The sequence below is a fragment of the Anolis carolinensis genome, unplaced genomic scaffold (assembly GCF_035594765.1).
Source record: "Anolis carolinensis isolate JA03-04 unplaced genomic scaffold, rAnoCar3.1.pri scaffold_15, whole genome shotgun sequence".
NCBI lineage: Eukaryota > Metazoa > Chordata > Lepidosauria > Squamata > Dactyloidae > Anolis > Anolis carolinensis.
Window position 1 is genome coordinate 2,708,419 of NW_026943826.1, and position 23,209 is coordinate 2,731,627.

General features: G+C 42.8%; 1 protein-coding gene across 2 annotated transcripts in view; it reads right to left on the reverse strand.

Moving 5' to 3' along the window:
* Positions 1 to 23,209, reverse strand: part of igsf21 (immunoglobin superfamily member 21) — a 296,609-nt gene that overhangs the window by 51,456 nt on the left and 221,944 nt on the right. For both annotated transcript variants that reach the window (XM_062965556.1, XM_062965555.1), the window contains exon 4: positions 17,177 to 17,295. In XM_062965556.1, the coding sequence (XP_062821626.1) occupies positions 17,177 to 17,295 (119 nt within the window). The remainder of the gene's footprint in view (positions 1 to 17,176; positions 17,296 to 23,209) is intronic.

The window sequence follows — 23,209 nt, forward strand, 5'->3', positions numbered from 1 at the left end:
TAAAGTGAATAGTGGTAGTTAAAGTGAATAAAGCGAATAGTGGTAGTTAAAGTGAATAAAGTGATCAGTAGTAGTTAAAATGAATAAAGTGAACAGTAGTAGTTAAAGTGAATAAAGTGAATAGTGGTAGTTAAAGTGAATAAAGTGAATAGTGGTAGTTAAAGTGAATAAAGTGAATAGTGGTAGTTAAAGTGAATAAAGTGAATAGTGGTAGTTAAAGTGAATAAAGTGAATAGTGGTAGTTAAAGTGAATAAAGTGAATAGTGGTAGTTAAAGTGAATAAAGTGAATAGTGGTAGTTAAAGTGAATAATAATAATAATAATAATAATAATAATAATAATAATAAAAAAACTTTATTTATATACTGCCCTATCTCCCGGATGGGACTCAGGGCGGTTTACAGTCATAAAAGCAACACAAACATTACATAACAACATAATACACATTATTAAACAAAGTAAAATAATACAATTATAACAATAAATCACACTTACATGACCAGATCAAGGGGACAGGAACCATAAACCCAATATATTAAAATGTATCATTTTAGGCTAGGGAAATCTTGTGAATAAAGTGAATAGTGGTAGTTAAAGTGAATAAAGTGAACAGTAGTAGTTAAACTGAATAAAGTGAATAGTGGTAGTTAAAGTGAATAAAGTGAATAGTAGTAGTTAAAGTGAATAAAGCGAATAGTGGTAGTTAAAGTGAATAAAGTGAATAGTGGTAGTTAAAATGAATAAAGTGAACAGTAGTAGTTAAAATGAATAAAGTGAATAGTGGTAGTTAAAGTGAATAAAGTGAATAGTGGTAGTTAAAGTGAATAAAGTGAATAGTGGTAGTTAAAGTGAATAAAGTGATCAGTAGTAGTTAAAATGAATAAAGTGAACAGTAGTAGTTAAAATGAATAAAGTGAACAGTGGTAGTTAAAGTGAATAAAGTGAATAGTGGTAGTTAAAGTGAATAAAGTGAATAGTGGTAGTTAAAGTGAATAAAGTGAATAGTGGTAGTTAAAGTGAATAAAGTGAATAGTGGTAGTTAAAGTGAATAAAGTGAATAGTGGTAGTTAAAGTGAATAAAGTGAATAGTGGTAGTTAAAGTGAATAAAGTGAACAGTGGTAGTTAAAGTGAATAAAGTGAATAGTGGTAGTTAAAGTGAATAAAGTGAATAGTGGTAGTTAAAGTGAATAAAGTGAACAGTGGTAGTTAAAGTGAATAAAGTGATTTATTAAAATATTCCCATCCAAACCCAAGTAACGAAGGTGGAGGCATTACTTTTCATTCAACCCTCGTACATCTCTTTTTGGTCAATATAGAGGTTGGGAAGACTTGCTGGTTCGTTGGGGATGAGAATGGGCGAAAAATGACGTCATGGATGAGACGATTTGTGAATATTTCCCGAAATAGCAAATCTGCTGGCCACTTCTTTGGGCAAGGCCGTTCTCCTGCCCACAATACATATATTTTCCCCTCTGGGGATTTCTCTCCCTGCCGCAGCCCTTGCCTCATTACCAAGAGGCTTGTAAGTCTAAAGCTACGAAGATTGAACAAGCGGGAATGCCTGGAAGGTCCTTCCATTTTAATCGCCGCTCTCCGGCTAATCTGCAGGCAGAACGCTTTGCCCCTTTCTTTGGCTGATTTAATGGAGGTTCCGGGGCCGAGTTCAGGAGGAGTGCAGAAATGAATTAACAAAGCATGGGCAGGCGCGGAGCAGGCAGGAGGAGAAGGAGGTGGTGGGGAAGGTAAATCCAAGCTTCGTGAGACGGCAGGGTCAGGCCAGGGCTCTGCGAGACCAGGGTTCAAATCCGTGCTCAGCTGTGGAAGTCGCACAAGGTGACCCTGAACAATTCAGGCTCTCAGATGAAGACCACGCTAAAATCGCCCTGATAAATCTCACCGAGAAATCCTCATGATTTGTCAGAGTAGATTTGAAGGGACACAGAGTCATGTTGGGGGACCTAGAGATCCCTATGGAGAAGGCGTTTTGATAGAAGTGGACCACAGAGTCATGCTGGAGGATCTAGAGATCGCTATGGAGAACACGTTCTGACAGAAGTGGACTACAGAGTCATACTGGAGGACCTAGAGATCCCTATGGAGAACGTGTTTTGATAGAAGTGGACTACAGATTCATACTGGAGGACCTAGAGATCTCTATAGAGAACACCTTCTGATAGAAGTGGACTACAGTCATGCTGGAGGACCTAGAGAGAACTCCTTTATAGAGAACTCCTTTTGATAGAAGTTGGTTGTAGAGTCATGTTGGAGGACCTAGAGATTCCTATAGAGAACACATTCTGATAGAAATTGATGACAGAGTCATACTGCAGGACCTAGAGATACCTATAGAGAACACTTTCTGATGGAAGTGGACCACAGAGTAATGTTGAAAGACCTAGAGATCCCCATAGAGAACTCCTTTTGATAGAAGTTGGTTGTAGAGTCATTTTGCAGGACCTAGAGATACCTATAGAGAGCACGTTCTGGCAGAAGTGGACTACAGATTCATGCTGGAGGATCTAGAGATCCCTATAGAGAACTCCCTTTGATAGAAGTGGACCACAGAGTCATGCTGGAGGACCTAGAGATCCCTATAGAGAACACCTTCTGATAGAAGTGGACCACAGTCATGCTGGAGGACCTAGAGATCCCTACAGAGAATACCTTTTGATAGAAGTGGACCACAGTCATGCTGGAGGACCTAGAGATCCCTATGGAGAACACCTTCTTATAGAAGTGGACCACAGTCATGCTGGAGGACTTAGAGATCCCTATAGAGAACACCTGATAGAAGTGGACCACGGAGTCATGCTGGAGGACCTAGAGATACCTATAGAGAGAACTCCTTTTGATAGAAATTGATTGTAGAGTCATACTGGAGGACCTAGAGATCTCGATAGAGAAGACCTTCTGGCAGAAGTGGCCACAGAATCATGCTGGAGGACCTAGAGATCCCTATTTAGAACACCTTCTGATAGAAGTGGACCACAGAGTCATGCTGGAGGACCTAGAGATCCCTATAGAGAGAACTCCTTTTGATAGAAGTTGATTGTTGAGTCATGTTGGAGGACCTAGAGATCTCTATAGAGAACACCTTCTGGCAGAAGTGGCCCACTGAGTCATGCTAGAGATCCTTATGGAGAACATGTTCTGATAGAAGTGGACCACAGAATCGTGCTAGAGGACTAAAGATCCCTATAGAGAAAAACTTTTGATAGAAGTGGACCACGGAGTCATGCTGGGGGACCTAGAGATGCCTTTAGAGAATACCTTATTCTAGAAATTAATTGTAGATTCATGCTGGAGAATGTAGAGATTCTGAGAGAGAACATTGTCCATTGAGGCTGTAGCTGAACGTTGGGTTATGCAGTATCACAATTTGCTCAAATCCTAGAGCCTAACATTGCTCTCCATCTCCTCCATCTCAGCCTCGATGTTCATGAGATGTTGCAGCTGAGGTGGATCTTCCAAACAGACAGCTCCGCCACCAAGAAACGGAGTCCACCATTATACTACTTCCAAAGATACCAAAGGAAAAGGAATGAAGCGAGGGAGGACATGGCTAGGACTTCACTCGGGGACTTCCATGGAGTGACTGTATTTATGAGAATGTTTTACAACGGAAAGGTGTCTCCCAGGACCTCCTCGGGTTAATTACATTTCTTCAGTGGGGACTTGGCTTTCTATTAGGAAAGAAATTATTAGTTTCCTGTCACGGCGGCTGGCGAGTCGATGTGAGGAGGAGGACAGGGCCGGTGGGTCACCACGAGCTTCACTTTGAAACCTGAGGGCAATTGAGATGAAGTGGGAACGGAAATAAGGCTCGGAAGAGATCTTGCCGAGAGAGAAGAGCTGTGAATGCTAACAATATCTGAAGAGGAGCAAAGGAGAAAGGGCACTCCCGAGCGTGCAAAAGGAATTCAAAAGACCTGCTAACGTGAACATAGTGTTGGGGGAGAACTAGAAAGTCCTATATGGACGATATCTCTCAACATACAGTCAGTGGAGACAAGGGTTCAGATCTCTATTAGGTTATGAAAATCTACTTGAGATTATTATTATTATTATTATTATTATTATTATTATTATTATTATTATTCCCATGCGGATACACCCTTCCAGATCTTCCATAATCTCCTCCAGGATGCCATAAAGGACATGAGCATGGAATGAGATATCCTCCACCAAAGCCTCTATATGTTCTGCCATGAAGGACATACAGACGTGAACATGGAATGAGATATCCTCCACCAACCTCTCTATATGTTCTGCCATGAAGGACAACCAGACATGAGCATGGAATGAGATATCCTCCACCAACCTCTCTATATGTCCTGCCATGAAGGACATACAGACATGACCATGGAATGAGATATCCTCCACCAACCTCTCTATATCTTCTGCCATGAAGGACATACAGACGTGAGCATGGGATGAGATATCCTCCACCAACCTCTCTATATCTTCTGCAATGAAGGACATCCAGACGTGAGCATGGAATGAGATATCCTCCACCAACCTCTCTATATCTTCTGCCATGAAGGACATACAGACGTGAACATGGGATGAGATATCCTCCGCCAACCTCTCTATATGTTCTGCCATGAAGGACATACAGACATGAGTATGGAATGAGATATCCTCCGCCAACTTCTCTATATGTTCTGCCATGAAGGACATACAGACATGAGGATGTGATGAGATATCGTCCGCCAACCTCTCTATATGTTCTGCCATGAAGGACATGCAGACGTGAGCATGGAATGAGATATCCTCCACCAACCGTTTTGCAGCAGCCCTTTCCCTTAACAAGAAGCTTAAAGCTAGAGGCTATCCAGCTAAGATACTGAAACAGGCTTTTCAGAAGTCCCAACAGATAGATAGGAGTACCTTATTGAAATACAACCCGAAACAGCGACTAAACAGGATTATCTGTGCACTAACACTTACCTCACAGACCCCACATATCTGCAGAATTATTAATAAGCACTGGCATCTCGCACAGGAGATCCCAGGGTGCAAAGATGCACCTATTATAGCACACAAAAGATCTAAAAATTTAAAAGATATTCTCATTCATTCTGATTTCAAAATATCTAATTTAGAATCCAGGGAATTTTAAGTGTGGACATTGTGACGTTTGTGGTCTCACATCCAATATTAAGCAATTCCAACATCCATCACTGCACATCCAGATCAATTTGAAAAACTACATGACTTGTTCATCAGAAAACGTAATCTATGCAATTCGATGCCCTTGTGATTTATTATATATAGGTATGACCACCAGACCCCTGAAAATCAGAATACAAAGGCATCGATCAAAAATTAAAAGAGAAAGTTTAGACTCCACCCTATACACTCATTTTCAACAAAAATCTCACCCATATAACAGTTTTAAATTTCTTGCTCTAGAGAAGGTTTATACTACTAGATACACAGACATCAAAACTAGTCTCCTCAGAAGGGAAGCTTTCTGGATTCACAAACTGAGGACCATTGCCCCTCATGGTCTAAATGACAAATTGGACCTCACCTGCTTCCTGTAATCAGGTATTTAAATTTAACCAGCTACTCAGGATCTACATCAGCATTGACTCTGTCTCCTTGGCTTTACTATTGATCCAAAACCTGTGGAGTCCTGAGGAATCCTTCCAGAACTGCAGAGACTCTGAATCGGTTTGCCTTTAAGCCAATCTAATCCTTTTAGGACTGCAGAGACTTATATCATTTTGTTTGAGTTATAATACTGAGTTTGATACTTTTGGGTTATATACCATAGGACTGAGCATTGATTCTGTGAATGGAATATGTATATGATGCTCTAATATACATATTGTGAACATGAAGGACATTCAGAGATATCCTCCGCCAACCTCTCTATATCTTCTGCCATGAAGAATATACAGACATGAGCATGGGATGAGATATCCTCCACCAACCTCTCTATATGTTCTGCCATGAAGGACATACAGACATGTGCATGGAATGAGATATCCTTCGCCAATCTCTCTATATGTTCTGCCATGAAGAATATACAGACATGAGTATGGAATGAGATATCCTCCACCAACCTCTCTATATCTTCTGCCATGAAGAATATACAGACATGAGCATGGAATGAGATATCCTCCGCCAACTTCTCTATATGTTCTGCCATGAAGGACATACAGACATGAGCATGGAATGAGATATCCTCCACCAACTTCTCTGTATGTTCTGCCATGAAGGACATACAGACATGAGTATGGAATGAGGTATCCTCCACCAACCTCTCTATATGTCCTGCCATGAAGGACATGCAGACATGAGCATGGAATGAGATATCCTCCACCAACCTCTCTATATGTCCTGCCATGAAGGACATGCAGACATGAGTATGGAATGAGATATCCTCCACCAACCTCTCTATATGTTCTGCCATGAAGGACATGCAGACATGAGCATGGAATGAGATATCCTCCGCCAACTTCTCTATATGTTCTGCCATGAAGGACATACAGACATGAGAATGGAATGAGATATCCTCCACCAACTTCTCTGTATGTTCTGCCATGAAGGACATACAGACATGAGTATGGAATGAGATATCCTCCGCCAACCTCTCTACATGTTCTGCCATGAAGAATATACAGACATGAGCATGGGATGAGATATCCTCCGCCAACCTCTCTATATCTTCTGCCATGAAGGACATACAGACATGAGTATGGGATGAGATATCCTCCACCAACCTCTCTATATCTTCTGCAATGAAGGACATACAGACATGAGCATGGGATGAGATATCCTCCACCAACCTCTCTATATCTTCTGCCATGAAGGACATACAGACATGAGCATGGAATGAGATATCCTCCACCAACCTCTCTATATCTTCTGCCATGAAGGACATACAGACATGAGTATGGGATGAGATATCCTCCACCAACCTCTCTATATGTTCTGCCATGAAGGACATACAGACATGAGCATGGGATGAGATATCCTCCACCAACCTCTCTATATCTTCTGCCATGAAGGATATTCAGACATGAGCATGGAATGAGATATCCTCCACCAACCTCTCTATATCTTCTGCCATGAAGGACATACAGACATGAGCATGGGATGAGATATCCTCCACCAACCTCTCTATATCTTCTGCCATGAAGGACATACAGACATGAGTATGGAATGAGATATCCTCCGCCAACTTCTCTATATGTTCTGCCATGAAGGACATACAGACATGAGTATGGAATGAGATATCCTCCGCCAACTTCTCTATATGTTCTGCCATGAAGGACATACAGACATGAGTATGGAATGAGATATCCTCCGCCAACTTCTCTATATGTTCTGCCATGAAGGACATACAGACATGAGTATGGAATGAGATCTCCTCCACCAACTTCTCTATATGTTCTGCCATGAAGGACATACAGACATGAGTATGGAATGAGATATCCTCCGCCAACTTCTCTATATGTTCTGCCATGAAGGACATTCAGACATGAGCATGGAATGAGATATCCTCCGCCAACTTCTCTATATGTTCTGCCATAAAGGACATACAGACATGAGAATGGAACGAGATATCATCCACCAACCTCTCTATATGTTCTGCCATGAAGGACATACAGACATGAGCATGGAATGAGATATCCTCCACCAACCGTTTTGCAGCAGCCCTTTCCCTTAACAAGAAGCTTAAAGCTAGAGGCTATCCAGCTAAGATACTGAAACAGGCTTTTCAGAAGTCCCAACAGATAGATAGGAGTACCTTATTGAAATACAACCCGAAACAGCGACTAAACAGGATTATCTGTGCACTAACACTTACCTCACAGACCCCATATATCTGCAGAATTATTAATAAGCACTGGCATCTCGCACAGGAGATCCCAGGGTGCAAAGATGCACCTATTATAGCACACAAAAGATCTAAAAATTTAAAAGATATTCTCATTCATTCTGATTTCAAAATATCTAATTTAGAATCCAGGGAATTTTAAGTGTGGACATTGTGACGTTTGTGGTCTCACATCCAATATTAAGCAATTCCAACATCCATCACTGCACATCCAGATCAATTTGAAAAACTACATGACTTGTTCATCAGAAAACGTAATCTATGCAATTCGATGCCCTTGTGATTTATTATATATAGGTATGACCACCAGACCCCTGAAAATCAGAATACAAAGGCATCGATCAAAAATTAAAAGAGAAAGTTTAGACTCCACCCTATACACTCATTTTCAACAAAAATCTCACCCATATAACAGTTTTAAATTTCTTGCTCTAGAGAAGGTTTATACTACTAGCTACACAGACATCAAAACTAGTCTCCTCAGAAGGGAAGCCTTCTGGATTCACAAATTGAGGACCATTACCCCTCATGGTCTAAATGACAAATTGGACCTCACCTGCTTCCTGTAATCAGGTATTTAAATTTAACCAGCTACTCAGGATCTACATCAGCATTGACTCTGTCTCCTTGGCTTTACTATTGATCCAAAATCCGTGGAGTCCTGAGGAATCCTTCCAGAACTGCAGAGACTCTGAATCGGTTTGCCTTTAAGCCAATCTAATCCTTTTAGGACTGCAGAGACTTATATCATTTTGTTTGAGTTATAATACTGAGTTAGATACTTTTGGGTTATATACCATAGGACTGAGCATTGATTCTGTGAATGATACTCATACTCATACAGGCGTGAGTATGGAATGAGATATCCTCCACCAACCTCTCTATATCTTCTGCCATGAAGGACATACAGACATGAGCATGGAATGAGATATCCTCCACCAACCTCTCTATATCTTCTGCCATGAAGAATATACAGACATGAGCATGGGATGAGATATCCTCTGCCAATCTCTCTATATGTTCTGCTGGAAGGTTTCACCACCCCTTTGTGGCCCAACTCATCCAACAAATAAGTGGACAATACCAACACGCTGTTGTAATACCTCACTTCTGTCAGTAGGGACCTCTCTTGAGTCATCTTTCAAGAAGTCCACCAATCTTGTCACTGTCTGCACCAAAGCTCCACAGATATATTTGGACAGGAGTCAGGCACTTCGTCTCCGAAGATGCCAATTATTTTCCATCCAGTGTGGAAAAGCAAGGAGGGGTTACGGCTGACTGCTCACTCCTTCATTGCTATTAAGACCAATTTGCAGGCTTGACGGCCCGGGAGGAGGAGGAGGAAGAGGAGGAGGAAGAAGACAGGTGACCTCATTTGTCACCATCCTTTCCCTACAAGGTTGGAAGAGATCGTCTGGGAGGCTGGGAACGCTTGCCGTTTCCGAAGGTCAGGGATGCAACTTATTCTTTCAGCCCCCGGGGCTTCTCGAAACAAGTGCCTTTCTTTAGCTCGGGCACATTCCGCTTTAATGAACACAACAAGGAACGCACAAGAACACACATACACACAAGCTGAGCTCCACAATGAAAATAGCCAGCAACAGAGCTCCCAACGAAAAGTATAGATAGAACAATTCAGTGTGTCTAGAAGTATATCTGGATGATACTAGACATGTCCAAAAAATCATTTTGAATCGTATATCGGAATTATTTCGGATTGTTCTCGCTTTTTGATACGCATTCCGAGACATTGTCTCACAGCGCAACCAGCAATGTAATTCGAACCATTGTTGGCCCATTCTCTAATCGTCTCTTAATGTTTTGTTAATTCCCCCCCCCCCATTTTTTAAAAATATATATTTACAAATATTTTTTAAAAATTTTTTGTTTCTGGAACCTACCTTGAATGGGAGCTTAGCGCAGCCTAACATGGCTGCTGCTCCCCGGCCAATCAGAAGCTTCCACGATGGACGCAAAGGTGGGGGCTAACGTCCTCTGCGTCCACATGGAAGATTGCCATACAAGCCCGGTGTGTAGCGATTGCGCATGCGCGTCCGCCATTTTAGAAACATTTAGAATCGTTACAAATTTTCGTAAATATCCGAAATTTTTGGGTGAAAAAATCGGAAATACTTTCTATATCGAAGCGCAAGCACCCCCTACTTTAGAAACAAGAATTGAAACTTTTTCCATCGATCGGACATGCCTACTGGATACTATTTGGGTCTATGCCACAACCATTGTGAGCATCCTAGATACGGAACACAACTTAGACCTATTCATACCTATAAGGCAGGCAGTGAGGACATTGACATAGTCCCAGATTTTGGTTCAGAATGGAGGTGTAGTCAAGAAGTCAGAAGAAGATGAGGACTTTGAAGGGACGAAGGAAGAGCCTCAAGATATATCCAACTGGATGCTAAAGTTGGATGGTCCATGAACTAATATTTTGGATTTTTGTGCATAGTTGTGATAGAAGTGGACCACAGAGTCATGCTGGAGGACCTAGAGATCCCTATAGAGAACACTTTCTGATAGAAGTGGACCACAGAGTCATGCTGGAGGACCTAGAGATCCCTATAAAGAAATCCTTTTGAGAGAAGTTGATTGTAGAGTCATGTTGGAGGACCTAGAGATCCCTATAGAGACCACCTTCTGACAGAAGTGGACCACAGAATCATGCTGAAGGACCTAGAGATGCCTTTAGAGAATATCTTCTGCTAGAAATTAATTGTAAATTCATGCTGGAGGATGCAGGCAATAAGGACATTTACATAATTCCAGATTTTCCAGATTTTGGATCAGAATGGCGATGTAGTCAAGAAGAAGATGAGGACTTTGACGAGACGAGGGAAGACCCTTAAGATATATCCAACTGGTGCTGGAGGAGACTTCTACAGATATGGTTGACTTCCAAAAAAAGAGAAATAAATCAATCCAAGAAAAAACCAAGCCAGAATTCTCCCTAGAGGCCAAGATGTTACTAGAAAATGAGAAGACAGGATTCACTAGACAAGTTGGTCCATGGACCACCAGTGGTCCCCAAGAACTAAAATATGGTCCGTGGCCTCACCGTTACTACACTGTTGCAATGAGAGCGACTGGTCTCGCGAAACCCTCTTATAGTGCTGAGTCAACTGGGATTTTAGGAGGGGAGTGGCTGACTACCCAATGGAGCTATTTCATGTGGCATCTGGAAGCAGAGGCGCCCCAGTTCCTGGGGCTATTTGGGGTGTTGACTCAGAAAATTGTATTGGATAGACCACATCAGCTCTAGATTATTAAGTATGGTTTTCTGTGGGTGACCAGATGGCAACTAATGGATGGCATATGTTCTGTCTCAGAACAACAACAACAACTTTTTATTGATTAGTCAATTTTGACCATTTCAAAACATGTGAGACATACAAAACGTACACACCCATACATAATAAAACCATGTATAGGTACAACGCATCCCGGCCTACTAGCCTACCAACCCACTCCTAGGTAGTTGTTTCTATCTCAGAAACTAGAGCTGATGTGGTCTATCCTATGCAATTTTCTGAATCAGCACCCCAAATAACCAAACTGAATCTAAAGTTGACCAAAAACTGATTTGTAACCCTAAAGTGCTAATGTTGGAGAATGGTCCCTGGCCAATGTGGTCCCTGGCCAAAGTGGTCCCAGGTCAAAATGATCCCTGGCCAAAGTGGTCCAGGGTCAAAGTGGTCCCTGGTCGATGTGGTCCCTGGTCGATGTGGTCCCTGGTCAAAGTGGTCCCTGGTCAAAGGGGTCCCTGGTCAAGGAGGTCCCTGATCGAAGTGGTCCCTGCTCGAAGTGGTCCCTGGTCTATGTGGGCCCTGGTCCAAGTGGTCCCTGATCAATGTGATCCCTGTTCAAGTGGTCCCTGGTCCAAGTGGTCCTTGGTTAAGGTGGTCCCTGGTCAATGTGGTCCCTGGTCAATGTGGTCCCCAGTCAAGGTGGTCCCCGGTCAATGTGGTCCCTGTTCAATGTGGTCCCTGGTCAATGTGGTCCCAGGTCAAAATGATCTCTGGCCAAAGTGGACCAGGGTCAAAGTGGTCCCAGGTCAAAATGATTCCTGGCCAAAGTGGTCCCTGGTCAAAGTGGTCCCAGGTCAAGGTGGTCCCTGGCCAAAGTGGTCCAGGGTCAATGTGGTCCTTGTTCAATGTGGTCCCTGGTCAATGTGGTCCAGGGTCAAAGTGGTTGCTGGTCAAGTGGTCTCTGGTCAAAGTGGTTGCTGGTCAAAAAAGTTTGGGGACCATTGCACTAGACAATGATGCTTGGAAGTGTAAAAGGCAAAGGGAAATTAGCAAGATGAACTTGAACTTTTAGCACCGTACAGCAAATACGATATAATAGGCATTATTGAAACCTGTTGGGATGAGTCTTGTGCTCTGAATGCATCGACAGTCGCTTTGTGGCCTCTGGGTGACTTTTCTATTGACTCATATGACGGTCACAAGAGATGGAGAAGACACAAATTTGCTGTACAAAAAAAACCGCATTCCTTTTTCCTGTGACCTTAAATGAGGAAAAATAAGTCGGGCGCCCGGCATCTTGGAAGTTTTAAGTAAATTCGCTGCGGCGCAAGCTTTTACAGTCCAGCGCTTGCCTTCATCAGATGGGATTATAATTAACAGCGAGGCCACGCAGCTGTGAAATCTGTGACATTTTCTAGGTTAAGCTCAAATGTACACAATGCATGTGTTTTGGTGTGTGTGCAAAGCTTGATCTGGGGATAATAGCGGCGTTTGCATAGGGTCGCGGAGGCGGGATTGCTCCTTCCAAGGCGCTTGCAATTCTCCAACACGGAAGACCTTTGAAGCCCAACTCCGGCTTCCTTTGCCCTTTCTTAAAAGGTCCCTTCAGGGGCAAAGGCACCAACCGCCCATTAACTAATAAGGACCCAGGTGGGGCGCTGGCCTTTCCGAGCTGGGAAGGAACAAACGCAAGACCAAAGATCATTACTCGCAAGACCAAAGATCATTACTCGGAATGGCAGCAAAAAGGAAAAGAAGGAACAACGAGGGAGGGAAGAGAGATAAGGTTGAGTCCAATCGCTGGTTGCCGTGACAACCGCAGAGCATCCGTGCATCTGAGCATCCGCACTGGCGCTCCTGGAAGAAGAAGGGAAGGGTTGGGCCGGTTATAGCGAAGGCTGCTTGCAAGGCTGAGTTCAAAATTGGGATTCCACGCATACCTTTCTGACCTAAATCGGGCCATTCGTTACCCAGCTATTTTATGTCTTTACTAGCTGTGCCCGGCCACGCGTTGCTGTGGCAAAGTGGTGGTGGTATCGGTTAAAACCTGTTGTGGAATTTTTATTTGACGTTATTTGTATTTTTTTAAATTAATTTTATTGTCACTTATCTTTTTTATTTATTATATTTTATTATTTTGTTGTATTATTTTTAGTCATTTTTAATAGTATTTTATTGTATTAATTATTTTAGTGTTTTTTATAATTTTTTATTGTATTATTTGTATTTATTTTTTTATCATTATTTTATTAACACTGGGCTGAGTGGGTTGCTAGGAGACCAAGTGGGCGGAGCTTAGCCTTCTAACTGGCAGCAATTGGATAAAAACTATTATTCCTCTCCCTCTAATTAGGAATTTATTTTTCTTTTCTTTTTGTTGTATCAACCTAGAGGCATGGATGAGGGGTTGTGCTGTCAATTTTCGAGGTTGTGGGGTGTTTACTTTTGTTGTTTTGTCCGCTGCCGTGATGCCATCACTCTTTTATATATATAGATTGATTTACATCATTTATATCAGGGGTCCTCAAACTTTTGAAGCAGAGGGCCGGTCCATAATCCTTCAAACTGTTGAGGGGCCAAATTATCATTTGAAAAAAAAATACAAACAAATTCCTATGCATACTGCACATGTCTTATTTGTAGTGCAACAACAACAACAACGAAATAACAATACAATGTTTAAAAATGGAAACAATTTTGACCAACATAAACCTACCAGGATTTCAATGGAAAGTGTAGGCCTGCTACTAGCCAATGAGAAAGTCAAGTTAATTACGATTGTTGTTATTGTGTGCCTTCAAGTCATTTCAGACTTTGGCCAAGCCTAAGTCTAAAATTATTTATTTATTTACTGCATTTATTTACTACATTTATACATTGCCTGCCATAGATGTGGGCCAAACGTCAGGAGAGAATACTTCTGGAACATGGAGATATATTCCTCACAACCTCTGAGGATGCCTGCCATAGATGTGGGTGAAACGTCAGGAGAGAATACTTCTGGAACATGGAGATATATTCCTCACAACCTCTGAGGATGCCTGCCATAGATGTGGGTGAAACGTCAGGAGAGAATACTTCTGGAACATGGAGATATATTCCTCACAACCTCTGAGGATGCCTGCCATAGATGTGGGTGAAACGTCAGGAGAGAATACTTCTGGAACATGGAGATATATTCCTCACAACCTCTGAGGATGCCTGCCATAGATGTGGGCGAAACGTCAGGAGAGAATACTTCTGGAACATGGAGATATATTCCTCACAACCTCTGAGGATGCCTGCCATAGATGTGGGCGAAACGTCAGGAGAGAATACTTCTGGAACATGGACATATATTCCTCACAACCTCTGAGGATGCCTGCCATAGATGTGGGTGAAACGTCAGGAGAGAATACTTCTGGAACATGGAGATATATTCCTCACAACCTCTGAGGATGCCTGCCATAGATGTGGGCGAAACGTCAGGAGAGCATACTTCTGGAACATGGAGATATATTCCTCACAACCTCTGAGGATGCCTGCCATAGATGTGGGCGAAACGTCAGGAGAGAATACTTCTGGAACATGGAGATATATTCCTCACAACCTCTGAGGATGCCTGCCATAGATGTGGGCGAAACGTCAGGAGAGAATACTTCTGGAACATGGAGATATATTCCTCACAACCTCTGAGGATGCCTGCCATAGATGTGGGCGAAACATCAGGAGAGAATACTTCTGGAACATGGAGATATATTCCTCGCAACCTCTGAGGATGCCTGTGTTGAAGTGGGAATGATTGTATATAGAGTTGTTTAAATGTAATTGAGTCATGGTGGTGCAATGTGTGCTGGAGATTGCATCATACACTGTGTGCTGCTTACTATGCAAGTGTGTAAAGGGTTAAACTTGGATTGCATCAGACAGCAGAGGATGAGATAAATAGCCCTCTACTTCCTATCTCTCCCCCTTTTCCGTTTGTGCCTGCGTGAGAACTGTGTATCGTCTTGTGGAATTCCGTTCGTAAGTAAACTTTTGATAAACAACTGAAGACTGCAGCATCGTCATTTATCCAGAGCTTCCTCGTCAGCGACTTCTGCTGCGTGTGTGCCTAACAAAGCCACTCTTGACAGCCTGCCATAGATGTGGGCGAAACGTCAGGAGAGAATACTTCTGGAACATGGCCATATATTATTAAGTACATATATATTAATTACAACATTCACACTGGCACCCAACAGACAAGAGTTCTTTCCACCACCCTTGCTTGGTTTCTCCATGCCTCACAACCTCTGAGGATGCCTGCCATAGATGTGGGCGAAACGTCAGGAGAGAATGCTTCTGGAACATGGAGATATATTCCTCACAACCTCTGAGGATGCCTGCCATAGATGTGAGTGTTCCCGCGTCCAACAACGGAGGAGCTCATTTGTCAACTCCAGGTTTCTCCGCAGCAAACAAAGCCGCTGAGTAAATATAAATGGCAACATCTGTTCTCTGGCACCGGGGCTGGCCCAGACTCAAGCTCTACTCCTCTCCAAAAACAACTGAAGATGGAAACCTGGCTTCTTGGCTGCGTGTAAACGCAATCTGCTGACCCGGTGCCTCCTTGCCGAACGCGTTTCTGGAGCCGGACGGCCAGGGACAGCTGGTGTTGATACGCTTTGTGTGTGCTTTGGCCAGGTCCCGCTTCTTTATTTTTAAGCACACTGCGATGGCGGGGCCAACAACGGACGCTCGCAGCCCGATGCGCTTACAGAACACACGATCTATAGGCAATGAGACTGACTACTGCATTTAAAAATCATTATACTATCTGTGCCCGGCCACGCGTGGCTGTGGCTTATGGGAATTTATTTATTTATTTATTTACAGTATTTCTATCCCGCCCTTCTTTCTCACCCCGAAGGGAACTCAGGGCGGATCACATCTATATATATAAAAGGGTAATGAAATTTCGGCCATGTGTTTTCCTATGTGCTCCTATTTTGCCTATATGTTGTGTCAACCTAATGTTTTATGCTCCTGAGATCCCCATTCCCCGTGTTCCTGAACCCAAAGATGTCTTGCCTCCCACACTATTGTATAGAAACTAAGCTGGGAACTTCCTCATCAAGTTCCCAGTTTCACCTATATTGTTGGACTTTACCTGGACGTTACAACACAATACTTCTATTCAGGCAGGGAAATCACCTCTCCCTACCCTTGGGGAAGAACCAATTTCACCACCCTGCGCCTTTGATGAATGGGACCTCTCGCATTGGAAGGAATCAGCATCTCTACAGCCCAAATCCATCTTCTGTCATTTTTGCATGATTGTGTTAATATATGATTGTGTTAATATATATATTTTGCAGGGGGTTGGACTGGATGGCCTGTGAGGTCTCTTCCAACTCTACGATTCTATGATTCTATGATTATTTATTTATTTATTTATTCACAGTATTTATATCCCGCCCTTCTTTCTCACCCCGAAGGGCATCATTCCACACACACACATACGCACCCCAGGACATCATTCCACACACACACATACGCACACAGATACCTTCACTGATTGACTTTGCATCTGCAAGGCTATTCAGTGCTAATCAAGCTGGCCAATGGCAACATTCACACTTGCCTCCAACAGGGAAGAGTTCTTTTTCCCACCCAGGACACCATTCCACACACACACATACGCACACAGATACCCTCACTGATTGACTTTGCATCTGCAAGGCTATTCAGTGCTGATCAAGCTTGCCAATGGCAACTTACCTCTAACAGACAGGAGTTCTTTTCCCACCCAGGACATCATTCCACAAATATATATACACTCCACTTGCTTTGCTCTTTTATGCAGATACCTCACTGATTGACTTTGCATCTGCAAGGCTATTCAGTGCTAATCAAGCTGGTTAATTGCAACAATCACATATGCCTCCAACAGGCAAGAGTTCTTTTCCCACCCAGGACACCATTCCACACACACACATACGCACACAGATACCCTCACTGATTGACTTTGCATCTGCAAGGCTATTCAGTGCTAATCAAGCTGGCCACACTTGCAAAGGGAGGCATACTACTCACACATCACGTTGAGGAAGATGTTCCCGGATGCCAGCACCACCTTCTCCCGGGTCGCGCGGTCGTAAATCCCGACATGGCACTCATAGGGGCCGTTGTCCGAGATCCGGACCTCCGGAAGCCTGGGAGGAAACAGGGAAAATAGACAATGTGAGGAAGAGCAGAAATCGCCATTGCACATCCTCCAAGGGTTCTCACATTCTCACACATTTGTGGACTGTTTGCTGTTCTGCCTCATAACAATAAACAGGTACTGACAGAAGGATGTTAATAATAATAATAATAATAAGAATAAGAATAATAATAACAATAATTGTATCTATCTATCTATCTATCTATCTATCTATCTATCTATCTATCTATAAACACTAGCTAGCTACTCTGGGAATCTAAGCTGAGCCTGGGAGAGGAAAGCCTCTGCATTACATCTGATGTGTGCCAATGGGTGTTAATAATAATAATAATAATAATAATAATAACAATAATTGTATCTATCTATCTATCATCTATCTATCTATCTATCTATCTATCTATCTATCTATCTATCTATCTATCTATAAACACTAGCTAGCTACTCTGGGAATCTAAGCTGAGCCTGGGAGAGGAAAGCCTCTGCATTACATCTGATGTGTGCCAATGGGTGTTAATAATAATAATAATAATAATAATAATAATAATAATAATAATAATAATAATAATCAAAAATCAGAAACAGAAGAAGGGAAAAATCATTGAAAGTGAGGGCATAAATATGCCTAATGGCCAAACGATAAAGTGTCACCAGCCAGAGGCCTATAAATATCTGGGCATATTACAGCTGGACAACATCAAGCATGAACATGTGAAAACTGTGGTCAGCAAAGAATACACACAAGGGGTCAGAAAAATTCTCCAAAGCAAGCTCAATGGAGGCAACAACATCAAGGCCATAAACACCTGGGCCATACCTGTCATAAGATATACTGCTGGCAACATAAACTGGACACAGGCGGAACTGGACAATTTGGACAGAAAAACAAGAAAACTCATAACTATTCATCATTCTCTGCACCCTCGCAGTGATGTTGACTGGCTATATCTGCCTAGAAGATCAGGGGGCAGAGGACTCTTACAAGTAAAACAAGCAGTCAAAGAAGAAGAACATGCCCTGGCAGAAGATGTCAAGCAAAGTGAAGAACCTGCTTTGATTGAAGTCAAAAATCAGAAACTCCTCAAAGCACAGCAGACAAAAAACCAGTACAAGAAAACTGCACTACAAACTAGAGCTGACAACTGGCACAACAAAACACTGCATGGAAAGTTCCTTGACAAAATGGAAGGAAAAGCTGATCAGGAGAAGACCTGGCTCTGGCTCACGAATGGGACCCTGAAGAAGGAGACAGAAGGCCTGATCCTTGCAGCCCAGGAGCAAGACATCAGGACAAAGGCAATTAATAATAATAATAATAATAATAATAATAATAATAGAAGACCTGGCTCTGGCTCACGAATGGGACCCTGAAGAAGGAGACGGAAGGCCTGATCCTTGCAGCCCAGGAGCAAGACATCAGGACAAAGGCAATTAATAATAATAATAATAATAATAATAATAATAATAATAATAATAATAATAGAAGACCTGGCTCTGGCTCACGAATGGGACCCTGAAGAAGGAGACGGAAGGCCTGATCCTTGCAGCCCAGGAGCAAGACATCAGAACAAAGGCAATTCAGGACAAGATGGAAAAATCAGCTGATGACCCAAAATGCAGACTCTGCAAGGAAACCGACGAAACCATGGATCATATCCTCAGCTGCTGTAAGAAAATCGCACAGACAGACTACAAACAGAGGCACAACTACGTGGCCCAAATGATCCATTGGAACTTATGCCTCAAGTACCACCTGCCAGCAGCAAAGAACTGGTGGGATCACAAACCTGCAAAAGTCTTGGAAAATGAGCACGCAAAGATACTGTGGGACTTCCGAATCCAGACTGACAAAGTTCTGGAACACAACACACCAGACATCACAGTTGTGGAGAAGAAAAAGGTTCAAAGCACAGCAGACAAAAAATTAGTACAAGAAAACCGCACTACAAACTAGAGCTTACAAACTAGGGCACACTGGGTGCCGTGCCAAAAGATCTCAGCCGGCATTTGGAAACAATAGGCATTGACAACATCACGATCTGCCAACTGCAAAAGGCCACCTGACTGGGATCTGCAGCCTCATCCGAAAATACATCACACAGTCCTAGACACTTGGGAAGAGTTCGACTTGGGATTTTGTGATACGAAATCCAGCATATCTATCTCGTTTGCTGTGTCATAATAACATAATAATAATAATAATAATAATAATAATAATAATAATAATAATAATAATACATCACACAGTCCTAGACACTTGGGAAGTGTTCGACTTGGGATTGTGTCATAATAATAATAATAATAATAATAATAATAATAATAATAATAATAAAATATATATGGAAGGATAGCTAGCTACTCTGGGAATCTAAGCTGAGCCTGGGAGAGGAATACCTCTGCATTACATCTGATGTGTGCCAATGGGTGTGAATAATAATAATAATAATAATAATAATAATAATAATATTAATAACTATAGTATTCTGGGGAAGATCCAAACGTTTTACGAAATGTCCAGCCCTTCCATTGCCGCCAATGGCACGAAAAATTTTGTGTTTTTTGGTTAAGCCAGATTAAAATTTGTGTCGCATTTTCGTTAGCGGGACACAAATACGAAAATGAGACGACACTAATGAAACGACACAAAACAAACACGAAGGCACAACTTTAGTGGAAACTAAGGTTTTGATCAAACCAAAAGAAAATTTGTATCTACTGTGGTTGCTTGAAACAACGGGTGGCTTTTAAATGTAACTCTTTTTTTTTTTTTCAGAATCTCTTCTGATAATCTGTTTTCAAAAAATGTTTTCATCTGTTTATATTTAATGGCTTAAACAAAGCTTTCATCTCCTTGGGAACTCCTGGTGGGCTGGGAAGCAATAAAGAGGTGATTTAGCTTTCTTTGTTTTGTTTTTCCGAGGTCTAAAAATAGCTTTGAGTTGAGAGTATGGATGTCACGACCTTGGTGTTCAAGAGGGAAAGAGAAGAGGAAGAGAAGAGGTGGTGGTGGAGAAAGAGAAGATGTGAAGAGAAGAAGGAGGAGAGGAAGAAGATGAGGAGGAGTGGAGGAGAAGAGGAAGAAGAGGAAGAGAAGGAGAGGAGGAAGAGGAAAAGAAGAGAAGAGGAAGAAGAGAAGAGAAGGAGAGGAGGAAGAGGAGGAGAAGAGAAGAAGAAGAGGAAGAAGAGGAAGAAGAGGAAGAGAAGGAGAGGAGGAAGAGGAGAAGAAGAGGAGGAAGAAGAGGAAGAGAAGGAGTGGAGGAAGAGGAGAAGAAGTGGAAGAAGAGGAAGAGAAGGAGAGGAGGAAGAGGAGGAGAAGAGGAGGAAGAAGAGGAAGAGAAGGAGTGGAGGAAGAGGAGAAGAAGTGGAAGAAGAGGAAGAGAAGGAGAGGAGGAAGAGGAGGAGAAGAGGAGGAAGAAGAGGAAGAGAAGGAGTGGAGGAAAAGGAAAAGAAGAGAAAGAAGAAGAAGAGGAAGAAGAAGAAGAGAAGGAGAGGAGGAAGAGGAGAAGAAGAGAAGAGGAAGAAGAGGAAGAGAAGGAGAGGAAGAAGATGAGGAGGAGAAAGAGGAGAAGAGTTGAAGAGGGGAAGAAAAAAGAAAAGAAGGAAGAAGAGGGAAGGAGAAGGAGAGGAGGAAGAGGAGGAGAAGAGAAGGAAGAAGAGGAGGAGGAAGAAGAGGAGGGGGAAGAAGAGGAAGAGGAGAGGAAGAAGATGAGGAAGAGTGGACGAGAAAGAGGAAACGAGTTGAAGAGGGGAAGAAAAAAGAAGAGAAGGAAAAAGAGGGAAGGAGAAGGAGAGGAAGAAAATGATGATAAGGAGCAGATGAGGAAGACATGAAGAGATGAAGAGGAGAAGGAAGAAGAAGAAGAAGGGAAGGGAAGAAAAGGAGGAAGAAGAGGAAGAGAAGGAGAGGAGGAAGAGGAGAAGAAGAGAAGGAAGAAGAGGAGGAAGAAGAGGAAGAGAAGGAAGAAGAAGAGAGGGAAGAAGAGGAAGAGAAGGAGAGGAGGAAGAGGAGAAGAAGAGAAGGAAGCAGAAGAGAAGGAAGAAGAGGAGGAAGAAGAGGAGGGGGAAGAAGAGGAAGAGGAGAGGAAGAAGACGAGGAAGAGTGGACGAGAAAGAGGAAACGAGTTGAAGAGGGGAAGAAAAAAGAAGAGAAGGAAGAGGAGGGTAGGAGAAGGAGAGGAAGAAAATGATGATAAGGAGCAGATAAGGAAGACATGAAGAGATGAAGAGGAGAAGGAAGAAGAAGAAGAAGGGAAGGGAAGAAAAGGAGGAAGAAGAGGAAGAGGAGGAGAGGAGGAAGAGGAGGAGAAGGAAGAAGAAGAGGGGGAAGAAGAGGAAGAGAAGGAGAGGAGGAAGAGGAAAAGAAGAGAAGAGGAAGAAGAGAAGAGAAGGAGAGGAGGAAGAGGAGGAGAAGAGAAGAAGAAGAGGAAGAAGAGGAAGAGAAGGAGAGGAGGAAGAGGAGAAGAAGAGGAGGAAGAAGAGGAAGAGAAGGAGTGGAGGAAGAGGAGAAGAAGTGGAAGAAGAGGAAGAGAAGGAGAGGAGGAAGAGGAGGAGAAGAGGAGGAAGAAGAGGAAGAGAAGGAGTGGAGGAAGAGGAAAAGAAGAGAAAGAAGAAGAAGAGGAAGAAGAAGAAGAGAAGGAGAGGAGGAAGAGGAGAAGAAGAGAAGAGGAAGAAGAGGAAGAGAAGGAGAGGAAGAAGATGAGGAGGAGAAAGAGGAGAAGAGTTGAAGAGGGGAAGAAAAAAGAAAAGAAGGAAGAAGAGGGAAGGAGAAGGAGAGGAGGAAGAGGAGGAGAAGAGAAGGAAGAAGAGGAGGAGGAAGAAGAGGAGGGGGAAGAAGAGGAAGAGGAGAGGAAGAAGATGAGGAAGAGTGGACGAGAAAGAGGAAACGAGTTGAAGAGGGGAAGAAAAAAGAAGAGAAGGAAAAAGAGGGAAGGAGAAGGAGAGGAAGAAAATGATGATAAGGAGCAGATGAGGAAGACATGAAGAGATGAAGAGGAGAAGGAAGAAGAAGAAGAAGGGAAGGGAAGAAAAGGAGGAAGAAGAGGAAGAGAAGGAGAGGAGGAAGAGGAGAAGAAGAGAAGGAAGAAGAGGAGGAAGAAGAGGAAGAGAAGGAAGAAGAAGAGAGGGAAGAAGAGGAAGAGAAGGAGAGGAGGAAGAGGAGAAGAAGAGAAGGAAGCAGAAGAGAAGGAAGAAGAGGAGGAAGAAGAGGAGGGGGAAGAAGAGGAAGAGGAGAGGAAGAAGACGAGGAAGAGTGGACGAGAAAGAGGAAACGAGTTGAAGAGGGGAAGAAAAAAGAAGAGAAGGAAGAGGAGGGTAGGAGAAGGAGAGGAAGAAAATGATGATAAGGAGCAGATAAGGAAGACATGAAGAGATGAAGAGGAGAAGGAAGAAGAAGAAGAAGGGAAGGGAAGAAAAGGAGGAAGAAGAGGAAGAGGAGGAGAGGAGGAAGAGGAGGAGAAGGAAGAAGAAGAGGGGGAAGAAGAGGAAGAGAAGGAGAGGAGGAAGAGGAGGAGAAGAGAAGAGGAAGAAGAGGAAGAGAAGGAGAGGAGGAAGAGGAGGAGAAGAGAAGAGGAAGAAGAGGAAGAGAAGGAGAGGAGGAAGAGGAGGAGAAGAGAAGAGGAAGAAGAGGAAGAGAAGGAGAGGAGGAAGAGGAGGAGAAGAGAAGAGGAAGAAGAGGAAGAGAAGGAGAGGAGGAAGAGGAGGAGAAGAGAAGAGGAAGAAGAGGAAGAGAAGGAGAGGAGGAAGAGGAGGAGAAGAGAAGAGGAAGAAGAGGAAGAGAAGGAGAGGAGGAAGAGGAGGAGAAGAGAAGAGGAAGAAGAGGAAGAGAAGGAGAGGAGGAAGAGGAGGAGAAGAGAAGAGGAAGAAGAGGAAGAGAAGGAGAGGAGGAAGAGGAAATGAAGAGAAAGAAG